This window comes from Alligator sinensis, unplaced genomic scaffold (genome assembly GCF_000455745.1).
Source record: "Alligator sinensis unplaced genomic scaffold, ASM45574v1 scaffold647_2, whole genome shotgun sequence".
NCBI lineage: Eukaryota > Metazoa > Chordata > Crocodylia > Alligatoridae > Alligator > Alligator sinensis.
This window is the reverse complement of record NW_005841832.1, coordinates 1604147-1626655: the sequence shown is the minus strand read 5'-3', so window position 1 is coordinate 1626655 and position 22509 is coordinate 1604147. Positions and strand designations below refer to the sequence as shown.

The window sequence follows — 22509 nt, the reverse complement described above, 5'->3', positions numbered from 1 at the left end:
GAAAGGCAAATAACAGGGAGCGAGGTCACCCATACCAAGGGGTCTGTTCCAAGGGGCCATGTAAGGGAATGTTGCCTATGAAAGGAGAGGGAGAAACTGGGGGAAAGCATTTATGTAGAGTGAATTAATAGAGGAGAGAGAAGGAGGCCATTGAAAAGGAAACCTTTATCTGAATGAAAAATTGTTTCTGATTGCCCAGGGGTCTCTGGGTTTTTCTGCATACTGGAGAACTTAGTCGCTTGTTTCTTCTTTTATCTTTTGGTGGTATAAGAAAAACGCTTCCCTATCTTTCCCCAAGCCATAACAAAATCCTTATCGGAGGTTCTTCATTTCTCTGGTGCCCCTTGCCTATCCATTCTGATGCTATCAAATGATGACGCTTTTGTTTATTATCCAGCCTGAATCAATTTGAAGCCAGATAACAGTTCTCTGAACTATTCAGTTTACCGTACATCTGCCTGCGTGGAGATGGCCATCGCTTTTTTTCATGGGTCAAAGCAAATATTTCTTCACTTCCAACAGTGCTTATAAAGGATGTTTAAAGACCTATTGTATCTGAAATATTCAGGCTATCGCCTCTCCCATTCAGCTTCATAATGCAAAGACCTATTTTAACTTGCTATTATCCCTTATGCCTAGCTAGAAAAAATGAAAATGTATGGCTTCTGAAAACATGGATTCATCTTTTTTTCCTTTTGTTCGTTCCCTTTCCTCTTTAAACTTTCACCCAAGTTTATCCTTTTAACTAATAGACTTGCGATTTCAGGTTTCTATTTCCCTAGTAATTTTAAGATTATTATTTAAGCAAAAGAATGTATGGGACCCAGTTTAAATGGAAAAAGATCAATCAGTCCGGTATCTACTCTTTGTAGATATTTAGCTGTCGATTCTCTTTTAACTTTGATCTTGTGACTAAAACTCATGCCTCAATGTTGAAACTAACATGACAAAAAGTTTAAAACCCATGAAACAAAACAGTAATTCAAAAGATCTTTCAAATAAATGTTTTAAATGTTGGCTGAAACCTAAGATGTTCTGTTGCTGTTTTTTAAAGATATGGTTAAATTAATACTTCATTCTACAGGTTAAATCATGAACTTCGAGGATGGGTTCATAGACATGAAGTGGAAAGGACACGTTCTAGACGACTGTCAAAAAACCAGCAGCAAAAAACACAGGTTGTCCAGGTAGGTTGCTTACCACTGTTGATTCAATAACAGGACAAGTTTAATTTCTGGAACCGTGATCAACTCTCATGGAAACTGGGCTGAAAGGAACCTCAGAAAGTTATCTTGTCAGCCCCCCTACTCATGACAGGATCATCTCTGTCTAAACTAGCTGTCAAAAATACAGCCTACAGATGTGTGTCATCTCACCTGTGGGGTTCCCCATGGGTATGAAATTTGGTGGCAAAGTGAGCGGTGGCAGGATTAATAGCCGCAGACCTGCGACACCTGTTCAGCCAAAACTGAATAGTAGAGGGCTTAGGCGAAAAGGACAAAGAGTATTACAAGAGCTGTGAAGGAAACTTCCATTCGTGCTTATATATTAGTTGAGTGTTTTTGTGAATAATAAAATCACCAAAAATAAATTTAAAAGAAAGAGCCAAAGAGCAGTGGTAAGACAGTAAATCTTTTTTTACTTAACATAATACATATGGTTACCTTTATCTACAGTTATCTCATTTACTTTTCTGTACTTGTTATTAGAGGCAGAACTGGCAGTAATGCCTGTAGTTAAGGTTGCCCAACACGTTCCATTATAAGCAGCTATTTTCAAATGCTGGTGATTTTGCCAGACCTTTGAGAAGTCAGGCTGAAATTTTCCATGCTCATTCTGTTTCAGGCAGAATTTTTTTTTCTCATCAAAATTGGTCCAGGTACAGTATTTCTAAAAATGAGCTTAAAAAAACGATGTTTTGCCAGTATGGGGGTGTTGTTGTTATTTCAGACATTTATTTGAAGAATTTTAGCACTTGCATATTTTTGATTAGGAACTTTAAAAATGTGGTACAGCAAAGGTCTTAGGGTAAGGGGAGTGCTTTTGTCTGACTTTGAGGAAATCCTTCTAGACTTGGCATAGTTATAATCTCTAGTCAAAATCTGAAATCTCTATTATCCCATGCTCAGTAAAGCTTTTTAGAGGTTTGTTGCTAAAATCTCAAAAGATTCTAGCTGCAAGGACCATGTTCCCAACCCCTTTCTTAAGAAACATCATGAATGCAGGCTAATGCCTCAGTCTGCTTCTTACAAAGGTTGGCACAGAACTAGAACTTCAGAGGGACTCATCCACCATTTATTGCAGGAAGCTGTGCTTAAGACAGAAGCCGTGAAGAGACCTCCCACAGAGGGACAGTGTTAATTCTGTGCCCTTTCCAGCTCTTATTAGTGAGCAAGGCCCCACACCACCCCTAAGGAGGTGGACAAGTACCATATTATTCTCAACAGGAAGTTGTCCAGAGTCACTTCTGGTAGAGCTGGGAGGAAAAGCCTCTTTCTAATGGCAGGTGTTAGCCTTATCCAGAGGGCGATTGTGGCAAATCAGTGTGCTTGTGTGTGGTGGGTTGTAATGTAGCAGTAGAATAACTAGAAGGGGAGAGTGGGATGCCAGCCCTGGGTGCCAACTTAGGGCACCAGTATGGCCCCAAAACCCCAGGAGTCTACTACAGCAGGACAGCCCCGTGCTATCCATGTGTAGAAGCCAGGCAGGCACGGCACCACGATCAATAGTGTATCTGGCTGGGAGGGAGATGGGGTGCTGCCCCCTCTTCTCTCCACCATCCCGCCAGAGACTTTGCCACAGGAGGCACAGCCCTGTGCCTGGGGGGAGTGAACAGAGCACTAGGAGCAGGCCTTGGGGAGCACGTACCGCTGCCTCTCCCCCAGCAGAAACTGCCCAAGCCTGGACTGCTACAATAATGGCCGGAGCACCACTGGAGTGAGGAGATCCAGACAGGCAAGACTCCTCTACCCCTCCTGTCTTCTGTCTTGCTTGGTCTCGGCTGGTCAGCACAATTCCCATCTCTGCCCATCTCTGAAAGGTTTGGCTGCACCTCTAAAACCTAGGCATCCTAGTCAAGGATGAGGGCTATACTGGATGCTGTACAAACACAGAACAAAAAAATGATCCTTGCCCCAACGTGTTTACAATCTCAATATAAGACAAGAGAACAGATGGAGACAGACAGAGGAGCCAGTACTAGAAAACAGTATTGGTCAGCATGGTAGGTAGTGGCCTCAATGCATCAGGGGTTCAACTGGCAAGATTTTAGTAGTTATTTAAAAAAAAAAAAAAAGGAGAGGTTTACAGAGGCTTTTGAAGGAAGATAGTGAGGTGGCTTTGTAGATGCTTACAGGGAGCTCCTCTCTGAGAGGCAGCATAGAAGAAAACACAAAAGATACTTGTTTGAAAGCCTAGTAATTAGGTGATGGAAACTGGCACCATGGCGGGTTTTAGGGCAGAAATCAATCTTTAGAGACTAAATAAGAGATGACAGGAAAGAAGGGTAGGCCATGAAGGACCTTCAAGTAGAGACTAGCAGTTTCTGGTTTACACTGTTTGTAATATCTGTAGCCTCTGCATCACATTTCTTTTCAGAGCCAGGAATAGAAGGTAGGAATTTTGATAGAGATCTAGTATTCCCCTGCTGTGCAAGCCATTATATATTGTCCCCCTCTGCTGGCTGGTGTACACAGATGATAGTAACCTATTCTGCTTGTCAATTATTCCTTTATTTCAAATAGAGATTTAGGCTGTGGATCTCAACTTCCTAGTTCAGATCCATCTTGATGATTCATGAAGAAATCAGTGTGGTTCTAGTGTACAGCTTGCATTTAAAAAGCCAGAGAAGGCGCTGTATTTACTCATCTACCATGTGCATCTTTTTCCCAAAAATAGCCCTGCAGAATTGAGGTCTTAAACAGATTTTCTGCCCCTAATAGGAGCATAGAGATGTTGTGAAATGGCTCCTGCATTATTTCTTTCTCTTCCCCCTCCAGCTGGCTAAATTGAGGGAGGGGCAGAATTCAGTCTTCAGCAACAGCTATAGTTTTAACTCTTTACAACCACCGCAGAATGGGTAACAGCTTTTGGCTGAGCAGCTGAGGCTTTAAAACTTTGCCTGAGCAGAAAAGGGAGGGTGAGTGAGCTGAAAATTAGCCTCTGTCCCTGTTTCCTGTGACCATGTTTATGGAAAAATCTTTTTGTGGGGAAGGCAGAATGAATTTAAAAAAGGTGTACGTCTTATTTAGGAGCATGTGATGTGATAGCTTAGTGTACAGGTGACCCTCCCCATTCACGGGGGATACATTCTCACATACCCCGCGAATGGTGAAGTCTGCGAATAAGGCACTGCGTTCATGAACGCAGTGCCCCCGAGGGGGAGGGGGGACACAGCTCCAGCGATGGGAGCGCAGTGGCAACCAGTGCAGAGCTCCCGAGGCGTGTTTAAAGTGTATTCAAAACGCAGGTTCAGCATTTGCAAATATTTGAAACCGCAAATGCTGAGGGTTTCCTGTATTAAAAGAGCATTATGTTTGCAACACTGGCAATCAGGAATTGATGGTCGAGCCAAAATTAATGTTGCCCACGCAACCTTATTTCTGCCTCTCTGTGCATGTGCGTTATGCAATCCAGTTATAGGCTTACTTAGCCTTTTATTCTATAATTTCCCTGCCTTCATCAAGTGCACAAGATAGTAAAACGTGGCAGAGGTTAGAAAGAAATTCAAGGAAGATAAGGATGTACACTGGCCAAATTATGACCACATAGGCAACCTTAATGCTGACGTTTCTTAACTGTTGAGATTTGACTTTGCAACCTTTATTTTTGTCCACATAGCTTTTCTAGACAGTACATACTTTGAAGGCAACCAACACTGAAGCTAGTGAATTGTGAATCTTTATATAGTTATCTAAGCAAAAAGTTTCCAAAAATGTTGTCCACAAAAACTTGTTGAATCCTATAGTGCAGGCTTCTCCTTCTAAATTTCCAGTTGCTAAATTAAGGCAAACCCCCTTTCTTTATGAAAACACCTGCTGCCTGCCATTGTTGCAGGGATGTTATAAATGGAATGGGAATAGTTCAGAAGATGCTCTGTATTAAACTAGGAAAATGTTTGGGAAATCCTTACTGAAAGCAGCTGGTGATGTAGCTCATGTAATAGATTTTTCAGCTTATGTAATAAAATAGGTTGAATGGACAAAAGATAATGGTAGAATGTTTTTTAACTGACTAGAAGCTGTTGATATCTGTTAAGTGGAATTTTCTCTCCTCGCACTTCAGAAAAGTCCAGTAGGACTCAATGTTCTCTCTTTATAAGCTGTATAGACTCTCCTTAAGACTCTGAACACAAGTACACATGGTTGTAGTGATTAAATATGAACAACAGCAAACTAGGGTTGGGTATATGACCTGTCAAATAAAGTTCAATCAATTGACCAATCAAATATTGATCAAAATTGTAAAAAATTACCAATAGGTCCGAGTAATACACAGAAAAAGCACAAATTTTCCATTAAGAAATGTGTCAAAAACAATAAAAATCATATTCCTGTCAATAAAACTACAACAAAAAATGTAGGTTGTGATTGTTTTTAATTGCTATCATCTTTTGTCAAAAATATGCAGTCATTTGAGCAAACCTGTTGTGCTTACTGTTATGGGCCACAGCTGAAGTGTTTTTGTTCAGGGATTCCAGTGTTCATACTTTCAGACATTGCCAAATGAATAAATTGTTGGCGATAGTGTGGATTCAGAATTAATGGGATTTGTATTTGCGGTTCATTCTTAAAGCCACTTTCAGTTACGTGGCACACTGACAGTGAAGTTAAGTATCTGTGGGCTTTCCAAATGTCTCTCTTAATAAAGAGATCTTAATGCAGCACTTGAGAGATTGAAATGAAGAAACCTGGGCAACGAGATGCACTCCTTGGGAAATCTTTATTAAGTATTAAACCTCAGTTTCCTCTTACTGGTCCTCCATGGGAAGTGGTAGAACCTTCCCCCACTCCCCAGGCTGGAACACTTCAAACTAAACTTGACAGACACTGGAAATGTGGTGCAGGAAACATTGGCAGAGCAACATGGATATGACCCAGTAGGCTTCCTTCATCTCTGACAGCAGTGATTCCAGAGCTCCTGGGCAGTGTATCAGCTGTGGTGCTGACACACTGCTTGAGTGCGTTTCTGTACGAGTTTGGGGTTGTATGAAGATCTTCCAGAACAGTCAGTCGGAAGCCCTCAACAAAAAAAAGTTTCTCTAGGATTGATTTCCATCTCTGGTCTCTCAGAGAACCTCTTCTTTTTACAATCTGAAGGTAATATAATTCTGGGTTGTCTTTGCTGTAACTAAATCAATTTAGTTTAACTTCATTTACTATTAAATGTTGACAGATGTCAACTTCCATGCAGTGTCGTGCATGCATGCTTTTAATTAGTGCGGCTCACTAATTAAAGTGCCCAGTGCCACGTCCCAAACCACGTGTACAAGTGCCCTTAGATTTGTGCCGCAGGCCAATCTGTTCTCATGCTCTGCTGGACACTTGTGTTTGTTCTCAGTGCAGTGTGGATGCCGGGGAGAATGCTTGCTACTTTGCCTTTGTGTGACACATGTTATTTGTCCCATTTTCAGAGCTCCCCTGGGGAGAATGCAGATTCACAGCTGATGGCCGTGCCATACACAGATACAAGTGTCAGGTAAGGCAGACAAGGTCTCTTTACCTACTCTGGTTAGGACTAGATACTCTGTTTTGTTACTATCTTAGGCTTTGTTACCTGAAATCACCTACCTCTGAATACCCCCATCCTGCTCTCTGATCTTGCCTCAGGCTCTCTTTACATTTACAGGCCTAATTATTATCCTACAAGAGATGTTTATGAATTTTATGTATTTGAACAATCACCACTTCTTTTTCAAGGGCAAATAAATTTAAGGGTGCTTCCATACTACAGTTTTACTTTGTCCTCTTCCTCAGGCTTTTTTTACCAGTGATTCTTCAGAACCCTCCTCTTGCTTAGCCTGCTCCTAAGTGTAAAGCCTTGGGGGAAAACATAGGGGCAGTCTTGGGGATGAAGGCCATTCATGTATCCATTTCCTAAGCAGGACAAGCTGGGCTCTTACAAGACAGTTCCTAAATACAGCAACTGCAATAAAAGAAAGGCTGCTTCTTCTTTAGACCATCCAAAGACTTCCCAAAAGAGAAGCCTGGCATTTAAGTAGGACCACAAAAATTAAAGATGGAGACAAAATAGCTTTGTCTTCTGTTTCCTGGTTTGTCTTCATCTCGTCCTAATTTCCCCTACATACTCGGCATTGGAGGAGTGTGAACTTTCAGTATCCCCTCCTAAGGAACAGGAAAAGTTGGAGGGAGGAGACATAGTATAGTGTTGCTCTGAGTTCCAATTTTAGCAGGCCAAGAGCAAAGAGGAACAAGTCAGGTCAGAATGCATGGTGGAATATGTGAAGGGGATGGGGAAGGGTAGGATTAAATATTTCCCCACTGCGACTTGGAAAGTAGTAGCCCTTTCTATGCCATTCCCCCCCAAATCAGAAATGTAATCTCAATGGTAATAATCAGCTATAGGCAGACATTTGGGGATAAAACCTTCCATGGTCTCTCTTTGCCCTTGAGAAAAGAAAGACTTTACAAAACTGCATTTTATAGTTTCACCCAATGTTTCTTGGGTATTTGAATATAACCCTGCTTTGTAATAGTCATAGTATTTTGTTGTGGCACCACAGATGGTACACCACTAAGGTGGAAATTACTTGCAAGTCCAATGACAATGCTTATGTTCAGACTGCCCAGTGTTTTTGCTTACACTATCTTAAGTAGACTGAAGAACTCTTATCCCCTATTCATTTCTAAATCTAGAATTATAAAAGACTATTAAGTAGAGGTGTTTAATTGATTTTTTTTTTTTCAGTTCACTGGCTAAATTGAAAAATTGGACGTGAACATTTCCCTTCTGCTTTTGGATTTCTTTCCCCCCTGGAAATCAAAAACTGGAAGAAATCTGTTTCAATTAGATCTAAATATTTTGTTTTAGTCAAGGTGAAATGTTTCTTTCTCACTTTTTTTTAATTCTTTTTAAAAATTGATATTTGATGGAAAAACTTAAACAAAATACAATTTTGAAATGGAAATTTAAATATTCCATTTGAACTTTTTTGGAATGTTTTCCTACTGAAACTATTTTCCCCACACACACAAACTATGTGATTCTGTCAGTTTGATCTGAAGCTGCATTTTTTTTTTTACACAAGTATATTAGTACGTAGTGTCCTAATGTTGGTTCTGCTTCTGCCTCTCTTATTTTTCCCTGCGTTTTCAAGCAAACTTTTTTACAGCTAGGTTGTCAAATGAGTTTGTTATTCAGCAGTTTTCACTGTGCATCGCTGTTTGGAATGCCCTTACACCCACCAAGAACAAAATGTGTGTTGCTGAATGGTGAGCTTCCTTGTTTGTATCTCACTAAGTTTGTATCTCACTAAGATTATATTCTTTCTCATCTCCAAATCTATTTCTTTCTCTCTATATTTCAGTCGGAACTCGGGGAACGAGCTGCAGGTATACTATGCCTCTCCAAGGAGTTACCAAGATTTTCTTGAAGCTATTGACAGAAGGGAAGATACATTCTATGTGGTGTCATTTCGTAGAGTAAGTGTACATACATTTAATAATTCGTTACTGAATATAATCATAGTAGAGACTGGTGGTTCAAGTTTGGTCCTTGAGTTACAGAGTGATGTTAAGATAACTACACTTGAGATTGAAGCTAATGTGCTCTATATGCCTGTTTTGAGTTGTTGGTTTTTTTGGGTTGGTTTTTTTTTTTAATCCCTTTGCTTTATTTAAAGCCAACCTATCTGAATTTTTACATGCCGTAAGTTATTTTAGGACAGAAGTTGTCAGGAAAGTTTTTGGTGTAAACCATACAAGAAATTTAAAAGATAATATATTAATTTAAAGTATTTTAATTATTCCCTTTATAGAGAATTTTTAGCTCTTTTACTTCCAGATGCATGCAGAAGTTTCATATCTCCAAGAGTATACATATATATTAAGCGTATACTTAAATATATTGTCCAAAGAACACAGAAGGAGGCAGATATGAAATCCATACATGCAGAGTTACAGATAATATGTATTATTTCTGTTTTTTACATAGAAGTGCATTTTCTGGAGTGGAGCCTATGCCATGTGCTTAGCTTAAGCAAGTATAGTTAGCCATTGTTTTTTGAAAAACATGCATAGTCTGTCAGGGGCCCTGCAAAACGTGCCCAGCCCATATTCAAAATGGCAGAGATGAGAAGAGTGGCTTGCAGGGGGTAGTGGAGGGTATAGATCTACGAGGAACAGGAAAGAGGAAAGTCGCATGGACAAATGGGGGCTAGTAGTGAAACAAAATGGAGGAAACGCCATATCGAGACAGGAGGGAGAGAGGAATGGGGTTCATTTCTACATGTTCTCAAAATCCCCTGGCAATAGGCATTATCAGACCGTTTGAGTGCAACTGTTCTGGCAAGTGGACTCCATGTGTACTATCTCTGTTGGGATTACTGATTACCGGCTTCCATTATGAAAGGCCAAGTTTCAGTAGTTAAAAATCAGGTTGCAGATTCACTTGTTTGCAATATAAGTAGTAACTCTCAATTTGGGGCTTCCAGCTAGAGATCCATGACTCTCAAGGGATAAGTAAAGCAGCACCCTCAGGTTTCACCATTGATACAGTTTTCAGTAAAAGCTCTTCAGTCAGTTTGCAAAGGGCCGTATGTGACCTTTGCAATTTCACAAAATTTCTGGTGAGCAGCTGTACTACTCTTCTCCCACTCACCGTGCTCACTTTCCCAGATGTAGCAATACTTCTGGCTGCTGACGATGCAGGCAAGTGCAGAGAGAGAACTGGGAAATGTTTAGTGGCCATTTGGAGCGCTGGGTAACCTATAGCTAAACACAGCAAACCTTAACCAAGCAGAATCTCAGAGTGGGGAGGGTTATGTGTGATATTCATGTGCTGAAAGCATTTATAACATATGCACTAGTATCAAGGCCTCAGAGCTGAGAATAAAGGCATCCAAGCTTGTCTGTGTTCCTCATAGGGCCATTGCTTAGTGCTTTGAAACAGTATGAACAACTGTGACAGGAAGGACTTTAGGGACTCATTTCTGTAAGATGTTTAGCGAGTTGGCCCTAACTTCACCATGCACTTAAGCACGTGCTTAACTTTCAGCGTGCAAGTACCATGCTCCATTTGCAGTCTTGCCAAAAATAAATAAATAAAACAAGCAAAATGTTAAGCTACATGAAGAATGGGTTAGAAATTAACATGGCCCTTGTAATGCCCACGTACTGGGTTTCATGTTCAGTTCTAGCCACCCTACCTCACAAAAAAGATAGTAAAAATGAATAAAGGGGCTCAGAGAAAAGCAGGAAAAGTGCATAGAGACCTGAAAAAACATAGTTAAAGAGAGCCAGAAAATGCTGGGATTTTTGAGTGTAGACAAGCAACAAATAAGAGGAGATTTACCAGAAACGGATGCTACCATATGTGTCCTTTTCATGACAAGGAACAAGGAGCCATTGGAATGTAGTAGTAGGCAACTGTTGATCCTCTGGATAATGGTGTACATGTTAAAAGTCTAGTCAGATGCCCAATTAATTCATTTGTGTCTGACAAGCCCAGTTCAAGAGTGACACAGCTTGTTATGAGTCTGTTTCATAAATTGTCTAATTTGGAGTCCAAATTTATAGCATGCTGCTTTCTTCTTTCTCTCTCTGCTTGCATCCTCTCTGACAAGGCCGCTTCATGTTGAGCTGAACCCAGTGTCAGATGTTCCCTCCAGATTGGTTGGGACTCTGTGTTCTCCTCCCAGCTGTCTACATTGATGTTCATGACTTCATATCATCTAGGGAGGAGGTGAGCAGCCAACAGTGGTGAAAGAACAGGTTAGGGACTATTTAGAAAAGTTGGATGTGTACAAGTCCATGGGGCCAGACGCAATGCATGTAGGGGTGCTGATGGAGTTGGCTTGTATGATAGCAGAGCCCCTGGACCTTATTTTTGAAAACTTGTGGCAATTGGAAGAGGTCCTAGATAATTGGGAAAGGGCAAAAATAGTGTCCATCTTTAAGAAAGGGAAGAAGGAAAATCCAGGGAACTACAGACTAGTCAGCCTCACCTCATTCCCTGGAAAAATCATGGAGCAGCTCCTCAAAGAAATCCATTTCTAAGGACTGGGAGGATAAGGTGATTCGGAACAGTCAGCATGGATTCACCAGAGACAAGTCATGCCTGACCAACCTGATTGCCTTCTATGGTGAGATAACTGGCTCTGTGAATGCAGGAAGAGCAGTGAATGTGATATACCTTGACTTTAGCAAGGCTTTTGTTGTGGTCTTCCACAATATTCTTGCAAGCCACCTAAGGAAGTATGGGTTAGATGAATCAACTGTAAGGTGGATAGAAAACTGGCTGGATTTTTGGCCTCAGAAGGTAGTAATCAATGGCTCGATGTCTACCTGGCAGCCGGTCTCAAGTGGAGTGCCTCGGGTCAGTCCTGGGGCTGGTTTTGTTCAGTATCTTCATCGGTGACTGGAAGATGGGATGGATTGCACCCTAAGCAAGTTTGCAGATGACACCAAGCTAGGAAGTGTAATAGAAATGCTGGAAGGTACAGCTAGGATTCAGTGACCTAGACAAATTGGACAATTAGGCCAAAAGAAATCTCATGAGGCTCAACAAGGACAAGTGCAAAGTCCTGTACTTAGGACGGAACAGTCCCACGCACCAGTATAGGCTGGAGACCGACTGGCTGGGCAGCAGCTCTGCAGAAAAGGACCTGGGGGTTTCAGTGGACAGTAAGCTGAATATGAGGCAGCAGCATGCCCTTGTTGCCAAGAAGGCTAGTGGCACACTGGGCTACATTGGTAGGAGTGTTGCCAATAGACCAAGGGAAGCGATTATTCTATTTGAGGCCACATGACTGGAGTACTGTGTCCAGTTTTGGTCCCCCCCCCCCCACTACAGAAAGGATGTGGACAAGTTGGAGAGAGTCCAGTGGAGAGCAGTGAAAATGATTTGGGGGCTGAGACACATGACTTATGAGGCAAAGCTAAGGGAATTGGGTTTATTTAGTTTGCAAAAGAGAAGAATGAGGGGAGATTTGCTAGTAGTTTTTAACTACTTAATGGGTGGTTCCAAAGAGGATGGAGCTGGACTGTTCACAGTGATGGTAGATGACAGAACAAGGAGCAATGGTCTCAAGTTGCAGCAGGGGAGGCTTAGGTTGGATATTAGGAAAAACTTTCTCACCATGAGGGTAGTAAAGCACTGGAACAGGCTACTCCAAAGAGGTTTTGGACTCTCCATCCTTGGAAGTTCTTAAGACCCAGCTTGACAAAGCCCTGGCTGGAATGATCTAGTTGGGGATGGTCCTGCTTTGAGTAGGGTTGGACTAGATCAGGCTTGTCTAACATACGGCCCGTGGGCCACCGTGTGGCCCGCCAAACCATTTTCTCTGGCTTGTGGTCCCTTGCTTGGGATGGGCGAGGAGTCCTGGCACCTGCTCCATGCTCTACGGTGAGGGGAGGGGAGCTGCTTACCCCCACGGGGAGAGGCTAGAGGTTGATCAGACCTCTGTTGCCTGCTTCAAATGCGTTGGGTCCGTAAGGATCCGCAGCGCTTAGAGATCTTCACACAGCGTGAAGTCTCCTCCTCCCGGTGTTCGTGGAGTCCTCCAACTTGGGCGGAAACCACTCAAGCCTTTTATACAGCTAGCAAGCCAATCACTAGCCGCCACGTGTGAATAATTTAGAACTGGCCAATAATGGGACTCGAATTAGCATACAAATGGCGGGAACTGTTTGCAACAAGCATTTCTGTGCTGCAACAAAGAAATGCACCCTGCAAAGAAAGCTTCAAATTGGTGGGAAATTCTCCCTTGCACCGGGGTTCTCTTTTGCAGCAGAAAACTCCACCGTGCAAAGAAGCTGTAATTTAGCGGGAACAATTTAGCAGTGCCGAAGCACACAAAAACAAAAATCACACCCTTTGGGTTGTGACAGTTTTGTGGACCTGCTCAGTTGGAGCAGTATCTTGGTAGGAAGTGTCCGAGGCATTTTAAGAGACTCCATATTGATGCTCTTGAGGGACAGGTAAAGGGCCAAGTGCACGGAGAGCACGGAATGCACAGGTAAGTGTCATGTGCACCTGTGTGTTTAATTGGTGCCTCATGTGTGAGTGACAGCTGCCTGGCTGTGAATGTGGTTAAAAGCAAGGAGAGGTCTACTGCTACCTTGCACTTGTATGTGTGAGCCTGCTGTCCTGGCTCTTGGAAACAGCTGAAGAAGCAGCTGGCTTCTAGAGGAGCAATCAAAGTGAGAGTGAGGGAGAGTGGATGCATTTGGGGAGAGAGAGAGAGAGAGAGAGTAGGTGAGGACCGAGGTGGTCAGTCCCATTTTTGTGTTGTATTTTGATGAGTCTGGGAAACCACTATCCCTAGAGAGCTTGCTGAGAGAGGGTTGCGTGCCTGTCAGCAGCAGTGCATGTGAGGGAGAGCCTGCTCTCCCACACCATCCACGGGAGTTGTTATGTTCCTCTCTTTTGTTGTTTCTAATAGGAGAGGCTTTATTGGTTTGTTGGATTATTGTTGTTTGTGTTGTTACCCTCATTGTTTAATATATTGGTTATTACCCCCTATTTGTGTCCTTGTTTATTTACTGATTAATTAGCAGCAGGGTAGCTCCATGCAGCAGGTGAATGCCCTGCCGAGAGCAGCCCATCCACCACTTTCTGACCGTGATTTTGGGCTCCCAGGATTAGAACCCTCATTATTGCCAATAATCCTAAATTTTAATTGATTGGAAATTCTCACTCTTCTAAGTTGCAGCAATAGAAGTTTAGGGTTAGATATTAGGAAAAACTTTCTCACGAGGAAGGCAGTAGTAAAGCACTGTATGTAACAGGTTACCTAAAGAGGTTGTGGAATCTCCATATTTGGGGTTTGCAAGACCCGGCTAGACAGAGCCTTGGCTGGGATGATCTAGTTGGGGGTTATCTTGTTTTGAGCAGGAGGTTGGACTAGATGTGACCTCCTGAGGTTCCTTCCAACCCTCATTTTCTATGATTCTATTTTTGCACATATTGTGGTACTGTCATAAAGGGCAACCCCACTTTCTAGAGCTGTCTCAAATCTCACTATACAAAATATTCTTGAGGATACCATTTTCTCCCATTCTCCTGACATGACCAATCTATCACAACCTTTTCTTTATAGTGGTTTCTAAGTATGTCAGTCCTGCACACTCCAATACCTCTATGTTTGATATTCTGTCTTCCAACTTTATTTTCAAGATATTCTGTCTTCCAACTTTATTTTCAAGATTTTACATTGACACATGCGGAAGCTGTTCAGTCTCTTGATATGCCTTGTATATGTAGGCTACATTTCTGAACCATAAAGCTGAGGTGACAGCACAAACTTCTCATAGATTCACCTTAGCTGATAGCTTGCTGTTATTCCATTCACATTTCTGTAATAGCCTATGCTTTAGGGTTGTTGGTTGTAGCCGTGTTGGTCTAAGGACACAGGCAGGCAAGGTTCTTTGGGTAGATGTGATATCTTTTATTAGACCAATTAAATATTTGGAAAAATTGTTCTTTGCAAGGTTTTGGGTACAAACACCCTTGTTCAGGCACAGGGAGCATCACAAAACATCTTTCACAGATGAGTCTAGGAACTTAACTTCATAACTCTGCTGACTACAAAACATTATGGACTAAATATAGACATTGGATTTATGGCACATTATAACCTGCCTGCCATCTGATAATCCGACTTGCATTTTGCATACTCGCTTCCATTCCACCCAGTAAAGTGCACAAAGCAACAACAGACGCTCTTAGTGCCTGAAGAAGGATGTTTGTACCTAAAAGCTTGCAAAGAATAATTTTTCCCAAAGATGGACGTTCTTATGAAGAGTAAATATTCACCTTAGCTGATAACTTGCTGTTAGTCCATACACGTTTCTCTAATAGTCCAAAATTCTTAGCTTTTCTGATTCTGTTAGTCATTTCAGTTTGAAGGTCAAGATTCATGCTGATCATAGAACCCAAGTAGCAAAAACTGTCAGCAACACCAAGAGATTTATCCTTCAAAGCGATGTCAAGTATTGGTTCTTCCACCCATTGGTACATGATTACAGTCTTCTTAAGATTAATTGCCATCCCAAAGCTCTTGCATGACTTAGAAAATCTGCCCATGAGATTTTGCAGGGAAAATTCACTGTGGGCAACCAAGGCTACATCATCTGCAAACAGGAAATCTCTTAGAACCAGTTCTTTCACTTTGGTTTTTGCTCTGAAACTTTCAGTGTTGAACAAGCCTCCATCTAATCTGATTTGAAGATAAATGCTATCGTTGCAGTCTTTGAATGCATGAAAAAGCAAGAATGAAAAGTAGATGTTAAAAACAATGGGGCTAAGATGCACCCTGTTTCACCCCATTGTTAATATCAAAAGCATTTGATTCTTTGTTTTCATACATTACAGTTGCTTTTGTACTTTGATGTAATGAACAAATGATGTTCAGCACTGGGGGGACCAACCAGTTTCTTGAGAACAGTAAACTTCATTGGAATGATAGGCAGACAAGGTTCCTTGGGTGAATTTGCTATCTTTTATTAGACCAACCCAAATAGTCGGAGAAAAGTTATTTAGCAAGCTTTCGGGTTCAAAAACCCTTCATCAGGCTAAGGAAGTTTCAGCAGTTGGTGTGTGCTCTTCCTGAATGGAATGATAGCGAATTTAAAGCTGATGAACAGAAAGATACTTATTACATAGTACATTACTGACTTGTGGAACTGACTGCTACAAAGTATTGTTAAGTCCAGATAGTTAGCATGATTCAGAAAACGCCAGTCATCTATGACCGTAATAAAGATCTAGGGACAGACGAGCTCTTTCCAGGTAGGCCTTGATTTAGTTCTGTGATCGTACAGTGCTTGGTACAGTGGATATTGATTCATGACTAGGATTCCAAGGTACTGCTTCAGTACAAATAAAAACTATTACATCATGGTTGTGGGACACAAGACAAGAATGGTGTGCATTGCTTAGTTTGCTGGAATTGCAGCAAGGGCTCGTGTTGTAGGTTGCTGCTTTTGCCTGCTCTGTACTCTCATCTGTTCTCAGCTCCAGTTAAGGCTTGTCCAAGCAAATGCAAATATGGCCCTTCCCTTCTGAGAACCCAAGTGCCATTGAGATCAGGGCAGCTGCAGGACTGAGGAGCCATCTTAGCAGTACCGTAGCAAGGGAGGGAGTGAGTGAGTGGGGCAAATGGTACTGGAGGCATGGGGGGGCACATGCCCTTTTGAGATTGGTCCCTGACTCAGCACCACTTAGGACGGGGCAGTTTTTTTGCTGTGCAGGCTGGTGGCGTATTGGGGGGGGCGGGGGCAGTAAGCCATGGCACAAGTATAGGAGTGGATATCAGGCTTTTGGCCTGCCCCCGGGCCTGCCCACAAATTGTGCGCCGTGCCCGCCCCCCCCCCCAACTCAGGAGGCACCAGTCACCCCTGGCTGGGCGCTGAAATGAAGGGGCACCATTAGGCAAGTTACAAGTTGAAATTTTGTTACAAATATTTTGAAAAATGTCGTCTGATATTACTGATAATGTCACCAAGTGCCACGTGCGCGCAGCCAACTCAGCCGCTTGGAGAGCTGTGTCTGACTGAGTCTGTTGGGTGGGAAGGGGCAGGAGGAGGGAAGGGATATGGAGGGGGCAGATCAAGGCACCCACATGAGGGAGGAGGAGGCTTGGGACTGGGACTGGGACAGGTGCTACCCATCTGGGTTAGGACATGGGCCGGAGCCACGAGCAGTTTGTCCGGGGAGCATGGGGAAGTGGGGTTGGCTCTCGCCGCTCCATGCACCCCCAGGCAAGCATGGCATGTGTCCCCTGGACCAGAGCAAGGGTGTGTTGCCACTGCAGGTTTGCCCCAGGCATCAAACTTTCTTGCTATGGCACTGTATCTTGGGATTGGTTCGTGAAAGGGATTGAGCCAAACAGTAGTTGAGGCAGCAGCTAGATGGGCCACTGGAGGAACAGTTTCTACCCTCTTCTCTGGGCTCCCACTAAATCCTAGTGACCCAGGGATTTTTTCAGAATTCTGTCTGTGTACCTGACTTGAAAGGCACTCCCAAGTGGTGCCTTCTATTTAAGTAGCACACCTTTAAAGTATCTCATACTGGCCAACTTGCAGACAGGATCCTGGGCAAGACTGAGTCATCTTAACAGTTGCAGTGCTGCTCCATCTGTCCATTGCAATGTTGATACATAATACCTTATGGTATTAAAACAAGCATTTAATTCATTCAGTGCTCTGGTCCTTGGGGGTCACTTCCCTTGGCATATTTCTGGATGGTTATGCTCACTTTCCTTAAAATGATTGAGCATCAGCTTGTGCTGTAACAGTGGGCTCCCAAGCTTGGATGGGGGAGATAGAAGTTTGAGGAGGAAGTTCAAATGAAAAAGCAGTTTCACTGACCTTTTTAAATAAAACAGTACATTTCCCTTACTATCAACTTCTTTAAAAGGATTCTGTTCAAATCAAAATTTGAGGCTTAAAATTTCTAGAAGGTGTTGTTTTTAAGTATATTCTTTTGAAAATGTGATGGTTATTATTTAAAAGGATCTTTTAAAAGATGCATTAAAGAGAAGTAATGTTAGTAAGGTGACATTGTTTCCCAGACTCAGTAACTCTCTTGTATGTCCATGCAAATATAGACATTTGGGATGTTAAGACCTCTTGCTAGGTAGTCTGTGGGTAGTCTCTCTTCATGTGAGATTTATATCTTTAAAAAGCTCAGACAATCAAATAGAGACATGCTTCTCAGGACTGAAGTTTTTTTTTTAATCTTGATTAGAAGTATGAAGCTTGTTTCCAGCATGGGGATTACTGGATTGTGTAATAAGACTGGAATTTTGTTATTAAATGCTTGGCCTGTTCTTCTGTTCTTTAAGCAGCTCGTAACAACACAAATATAGTCAGAACAAGACTTCAAATAGCTTTTAGAGGAGGTGTTCATTATGAAACTTTTTCCTAGCAACTTGGAGCAAAAAGCAAACAGGCATTTAGTCTGTCTGTTCACCCTCTGCCATTGTTTGCCACTTGTCCACCTGAATACACTGGGAAGTGTATGGATTCTGTTTACAGTGTACACACTGGCAGATAATGAGCTGGAAGAGGCATTGACTTTCATTTTGACTTGCAGAGCCATCACTATACATTTTGTACGTGTCTTATGTTTATAAGAATTCCTCCTTGTCATAAATCAGGGCCAACCAAGCTTTTTTTCTCTCTTACGAGATTTGAAGTCTCTTTTAATAGCACAATAATTTGGGAATGAAATGTCCTGGAATCAAAGGCTGTTTTGTGCATCCCCTTCCTTTATTACTTTACCAGGGCAAACCTGAGGTAGTGAATGATTTCCTCAGAGGCAAACTCCTTTACTCTTAGATGCACTACTGAGATTCCTTTGTAAGTCAACAAAAAAAAATTCATACGCATGCCTGAGGGTGCAGTTATCAGGGACTTGGCCCAGGAAGTGCCTTTTTGCCTTTTTCATTAAGATTGTCTCACACTCAATCTTGTCTGTTTTCCACTAAATATTAGGAATTGGGGAGGGGGCGGAGGGATCTTTCTAAAGCTACCCTCTGTCTCTAGAGGGTCATATTCTGTTATATAGGCCAGTAATGTCGGTAGAAATGGTCAGCTGACAATTGCTGGAGTGTGGGTGATTTAAAGAAACAACCCAGACTACTCATTCACTCTTTCTCAGGAAGGGGTAGAGACCAAAGGATTTAATTCCTTTTAGTCTTAGGCAACTGCAGTCATGCAAAAACCTCAAAATCACTCTGCAAACTATAGATTAACATTAATTCAAAAAAGACCTAAGCAAGATACCAAAATCAGCAAGATGGAGGCATTTCTTTTGTGCCCACCCCTCCCCCACACCACCAATACAACATGCAGTGTTATAGACCCCCTTCACATGTGGCCTCCATCTTACAGTATCTCTGATATAGGCACAGCTCTACTTCTTTGAGTGATACTCTGTATTTTCCCACCCATGGGATCACGGCATCTCTGATGCTTCCAGCAGACCCATCCATTAGGGCTGCTCATGCCTCAGTTTGCCTTACAGAGTTCCTGAGGGTATACAAGGTAAGAGCTGTCCTAATCACTGTACAAATCCTTGAGATTAAAATAGTAACAAGTTAATTTCATGCTTGGCATCCTTGATGATACTGGGAGACTGAATTAGTTTTTGTCCCCAGAGGAAAGGTGCTGCCGTGTACAAGTTATTTCCAGAGCCTGTGTTTTCTGAGGGGTCACAGGCAGAATTTGCCACAGATTCCCCCTATTACTGTAGAGTATGCGCCTTCTTTTCTTTTTTCTAGAAAACCCATACATATCTAGTTGCAAAGAACTCTTTTGAATAAGCAAGGAATGGGAACAAAGGCACAGCTTGTCAATGCCCTGAACTGGTGGCTGAGAGTATGACCTGAACATTGATACCATTTGTTCCCCAAGGCATTACATTTGAAGCTCAACAATAATCATTTAAATGTCTCTACTGATCATTTCTTGGCTCATTCAATTGCATCAGGAGTTGGCAACCTGTGGGCCAGATAAGGTCTGTGAAGAGTTTGGATTCAGCTCATGGCAGCTGGGGTGTAGATCAGCAGTGTGTGGCAGCTGGGAAACCAAAGCATTCCTATGCCGTGTTCTGCCTTTTCCTCTCCTCCCTGCCCTCTTTTTCGACTTGCTGTCACTGCTGAATTTGCCCCTCTGCGTGGCCATTGGCCTTGTGAATCTGCAGCACTTTGGTAACGATATGCAGAGACTGCAGGAAGCACGCAAAAGGGTGAGAGAACAGGGAGAGCAGGCAACTGGCAGCCTGCAAGGCATACAGGTTGCCAGCCCTTGAATTTTGTCATGAAATTTAGGTCATTAATTACATTTTTAAAGAAAATCCTCGTTACTGCTTTAAGTACTTTCTATAATGTTCCTTACAGAACTAGCCACTCAGCGACACAACAGAGTCACACACACAATAGAAAAATGTGCGTGTTATCCCCAAACTCGCAGTTCCCTGAACCCACACTCTGCTTTAGCACGCAGAGCTCAGGTTTTTGCAGCTTACCTAAAAATCGCGTAGAGTTCAACTACCTTGGACAATGGTAGGGAGCACATTTGGAGTCAGGGACATCTTACAGCAAGTACTCTAATGCCAGCTGCCATTCCTCTTGTATGGTCAGTTGGAGCTCTGCTAATGGCTGCAGCCACAGCAGCATGGCCAAGAAAGAGAAGCATCCCTTGGGTACCCTGGTGCAAAGCAACACATTCCAACACTCATGGTTTTTGGTGCAATTAGGAGATAGCTGCTGTGGTGGGGAAGTAGGAGTTTAAATTCTACTCTGTTTCAAGTTGTTTCCCTTCTTGCCCACAATGAGACAACCAGGAAACACTCCAGGGTGTTGTGGAATCTGCAGTGGATCTCAAAAATTCCTCCCACTCCTCCTAGTCCGAGTCCACTGTGCAGTCACCAAAACCTCCTGCTTCTCCCTCATGATAGCGTCTGCAATGCCAGGTCTGCAGATTCAACTCTAAAATCCCAGTGGAAATGCGGTTACAAAATTCAGCTTATTGTATGTAACATTGTCTTCATTATTTTCAAGTGCCATTCCTTAAAATTCCCCTCTGGGGTTTTCCTAAGGAAGTTAAGTGTATAGGTGCCATTGAATCTTCCTAGAAAATTCATCAGAAGGGTACCATGAAGATATTTGGTACACTGTTTAGGACCATGGTACATATAGGGCTCTGGATTATTACTGCTATTTAAAGTAACATGCATATTTATATCTTCTTCTGCTGATGATTCTTTAGAGAAGGACTCTTGTAACCTTCTGTTAATACCACAGTAAGCTGATATAAAGATGATAATTGAACACTACCCTTGATTTTATTGGGTGCAAGCACATGCCACAGTTCTGCCTTTTGTCCTGGGATTCTACAGAGTACAAATCCATTGTCCCACTTCAAGTACCTGTAAAATATGTGAGAGACAGTGTCCTAACGCTTTTCCCTGCACGATGCTATGTACCTCAGTAAATTAATCACAGGTCATTCAAATTAATTGCCATTCATTCCAAGGACAAGCCAGTCAGGACAGCATTGCGTTTGGGAAGGGCTACAGATGTAGATCATTGTGCAGTTTTGGTAAAAACCCAGGACAGTCAGGCCCGTCTCAAATGAAATGTCTGTTTACAGCCACTGGGACCAGGATTCCACCTATTGTCTCTGCACAGGTCCACTGTGGTAGCATGCACTAGGATGCACATTAGTGTAGTGTGTTTCTGTTCTTAGGATACAAAGTTTTGGAACTGTTTAAGGTTCTAACAGGCTCTGCACACATTTGCAGTGAAATAAACCAGATTTAATTGGTGCCTGGTTTTCTTGCAAAGTAAACCTGTGCACGGGTATTACTTTTTAGACATAAAAACTCTGTGTTTCCATTTTACTCGCATCAAGACAAAGCAGTCAGTTATGTTAGCAGTTATGTATCTGGGTGCCTGTTAGCAGGGTGGGGTTAGACTTCATTTGTAATGAAGATACTTTAACATGACTTAAGAAGAGGTTATCCCATTTCCCATGTTTCCTTTGCCATACCCCATACCACTTCGCATTAGTACATCTCAAAGTGCTGTAGGAAAGCTGTTCAATCACCCCCATTTGGCAGAAGTAGAAACTGAGGCAGGGGAGTGGAAAGCTAATTCCCAGATGTCACCCAACAAGCTTCTGTTAGAGATGGGAACCGAACCCTGTTTTCTAGAGTCCCAGCTTAATGTTCCATCTACTTAATCAGCAGAGCGTCTCTCTCCACAAGACCATCTTCCCTGTGCAGAATGAGGGGAAGCCTTGTTCTTGGAGGAGAGGGAAGGAGCTGAACATAGACATTGGCACTGGAAGATTCACCCATTTGATTTTGGGTGTAAACATTAGGGTTATTCATAAGAGCTGTAGGTGGCCAAAAAAAGTGCTTTAGAAGCACCTTTGAGATTCACGTAGTGGGCATGCATGCCAATTGCTCTGTCTAGTTAAGGTATTTCTTAAATTGGTTGACATGAAAGTCAGTGGAATGGACTGATGACAAAACCAGTGCCTGCTCCGCATCATTGCAAGAAATAGTTCTGAGTCCTCTCTATGTTATACAACAGGCTTGTCCAACATACGGCCCGCAGGCCACCATGCAGCCCACCAAGGCATTTTCTGTGGCCTGTGGTGCTGCAACAGGAAACCCCTTGTCCCTCCCCCAGCCCCTCAGCAGCTTCCTAATGACTGCTGAAGGGCTTGGGAAGAGACAAGGTTCCCACACGCACCGTGTCAGCGCGGCGCGGCCTGGCCGGGTCCCTTGTGGGACCGGACCCCTCCCTGGCCAGGG

At 42.7% G+C, this 22509-nt stretch overlaps 1 protein-coding gene across 1 annotated transcript in view; it reads left to right on the top strand.

The window, feature by feature from the left end:
• ATF6 (activating transcription factor 6) overlaps positions 1–22509 on the top strand; it is a 170857-nt gene that overhangs the window by 74421 nt on the left and 73927 nt on the right. The window contains exons 12-15 of the mRNA XM_025194380.1: positions 1085–1187; positions 6632–6696; positions 8355–8450; positions 8546–8660. Coding sequence (XP_025050165.1) covers positions 1085–1187; positions 6632–6696; positions 8355–8450; positions 8546–8660 — 379 coding nt within the window. The remainder of the gene's footprint in view (positions 1–1084; positions 1188–6631; positions 6697–8354; positions 8451–8545; positions 8661–22509) is intronic.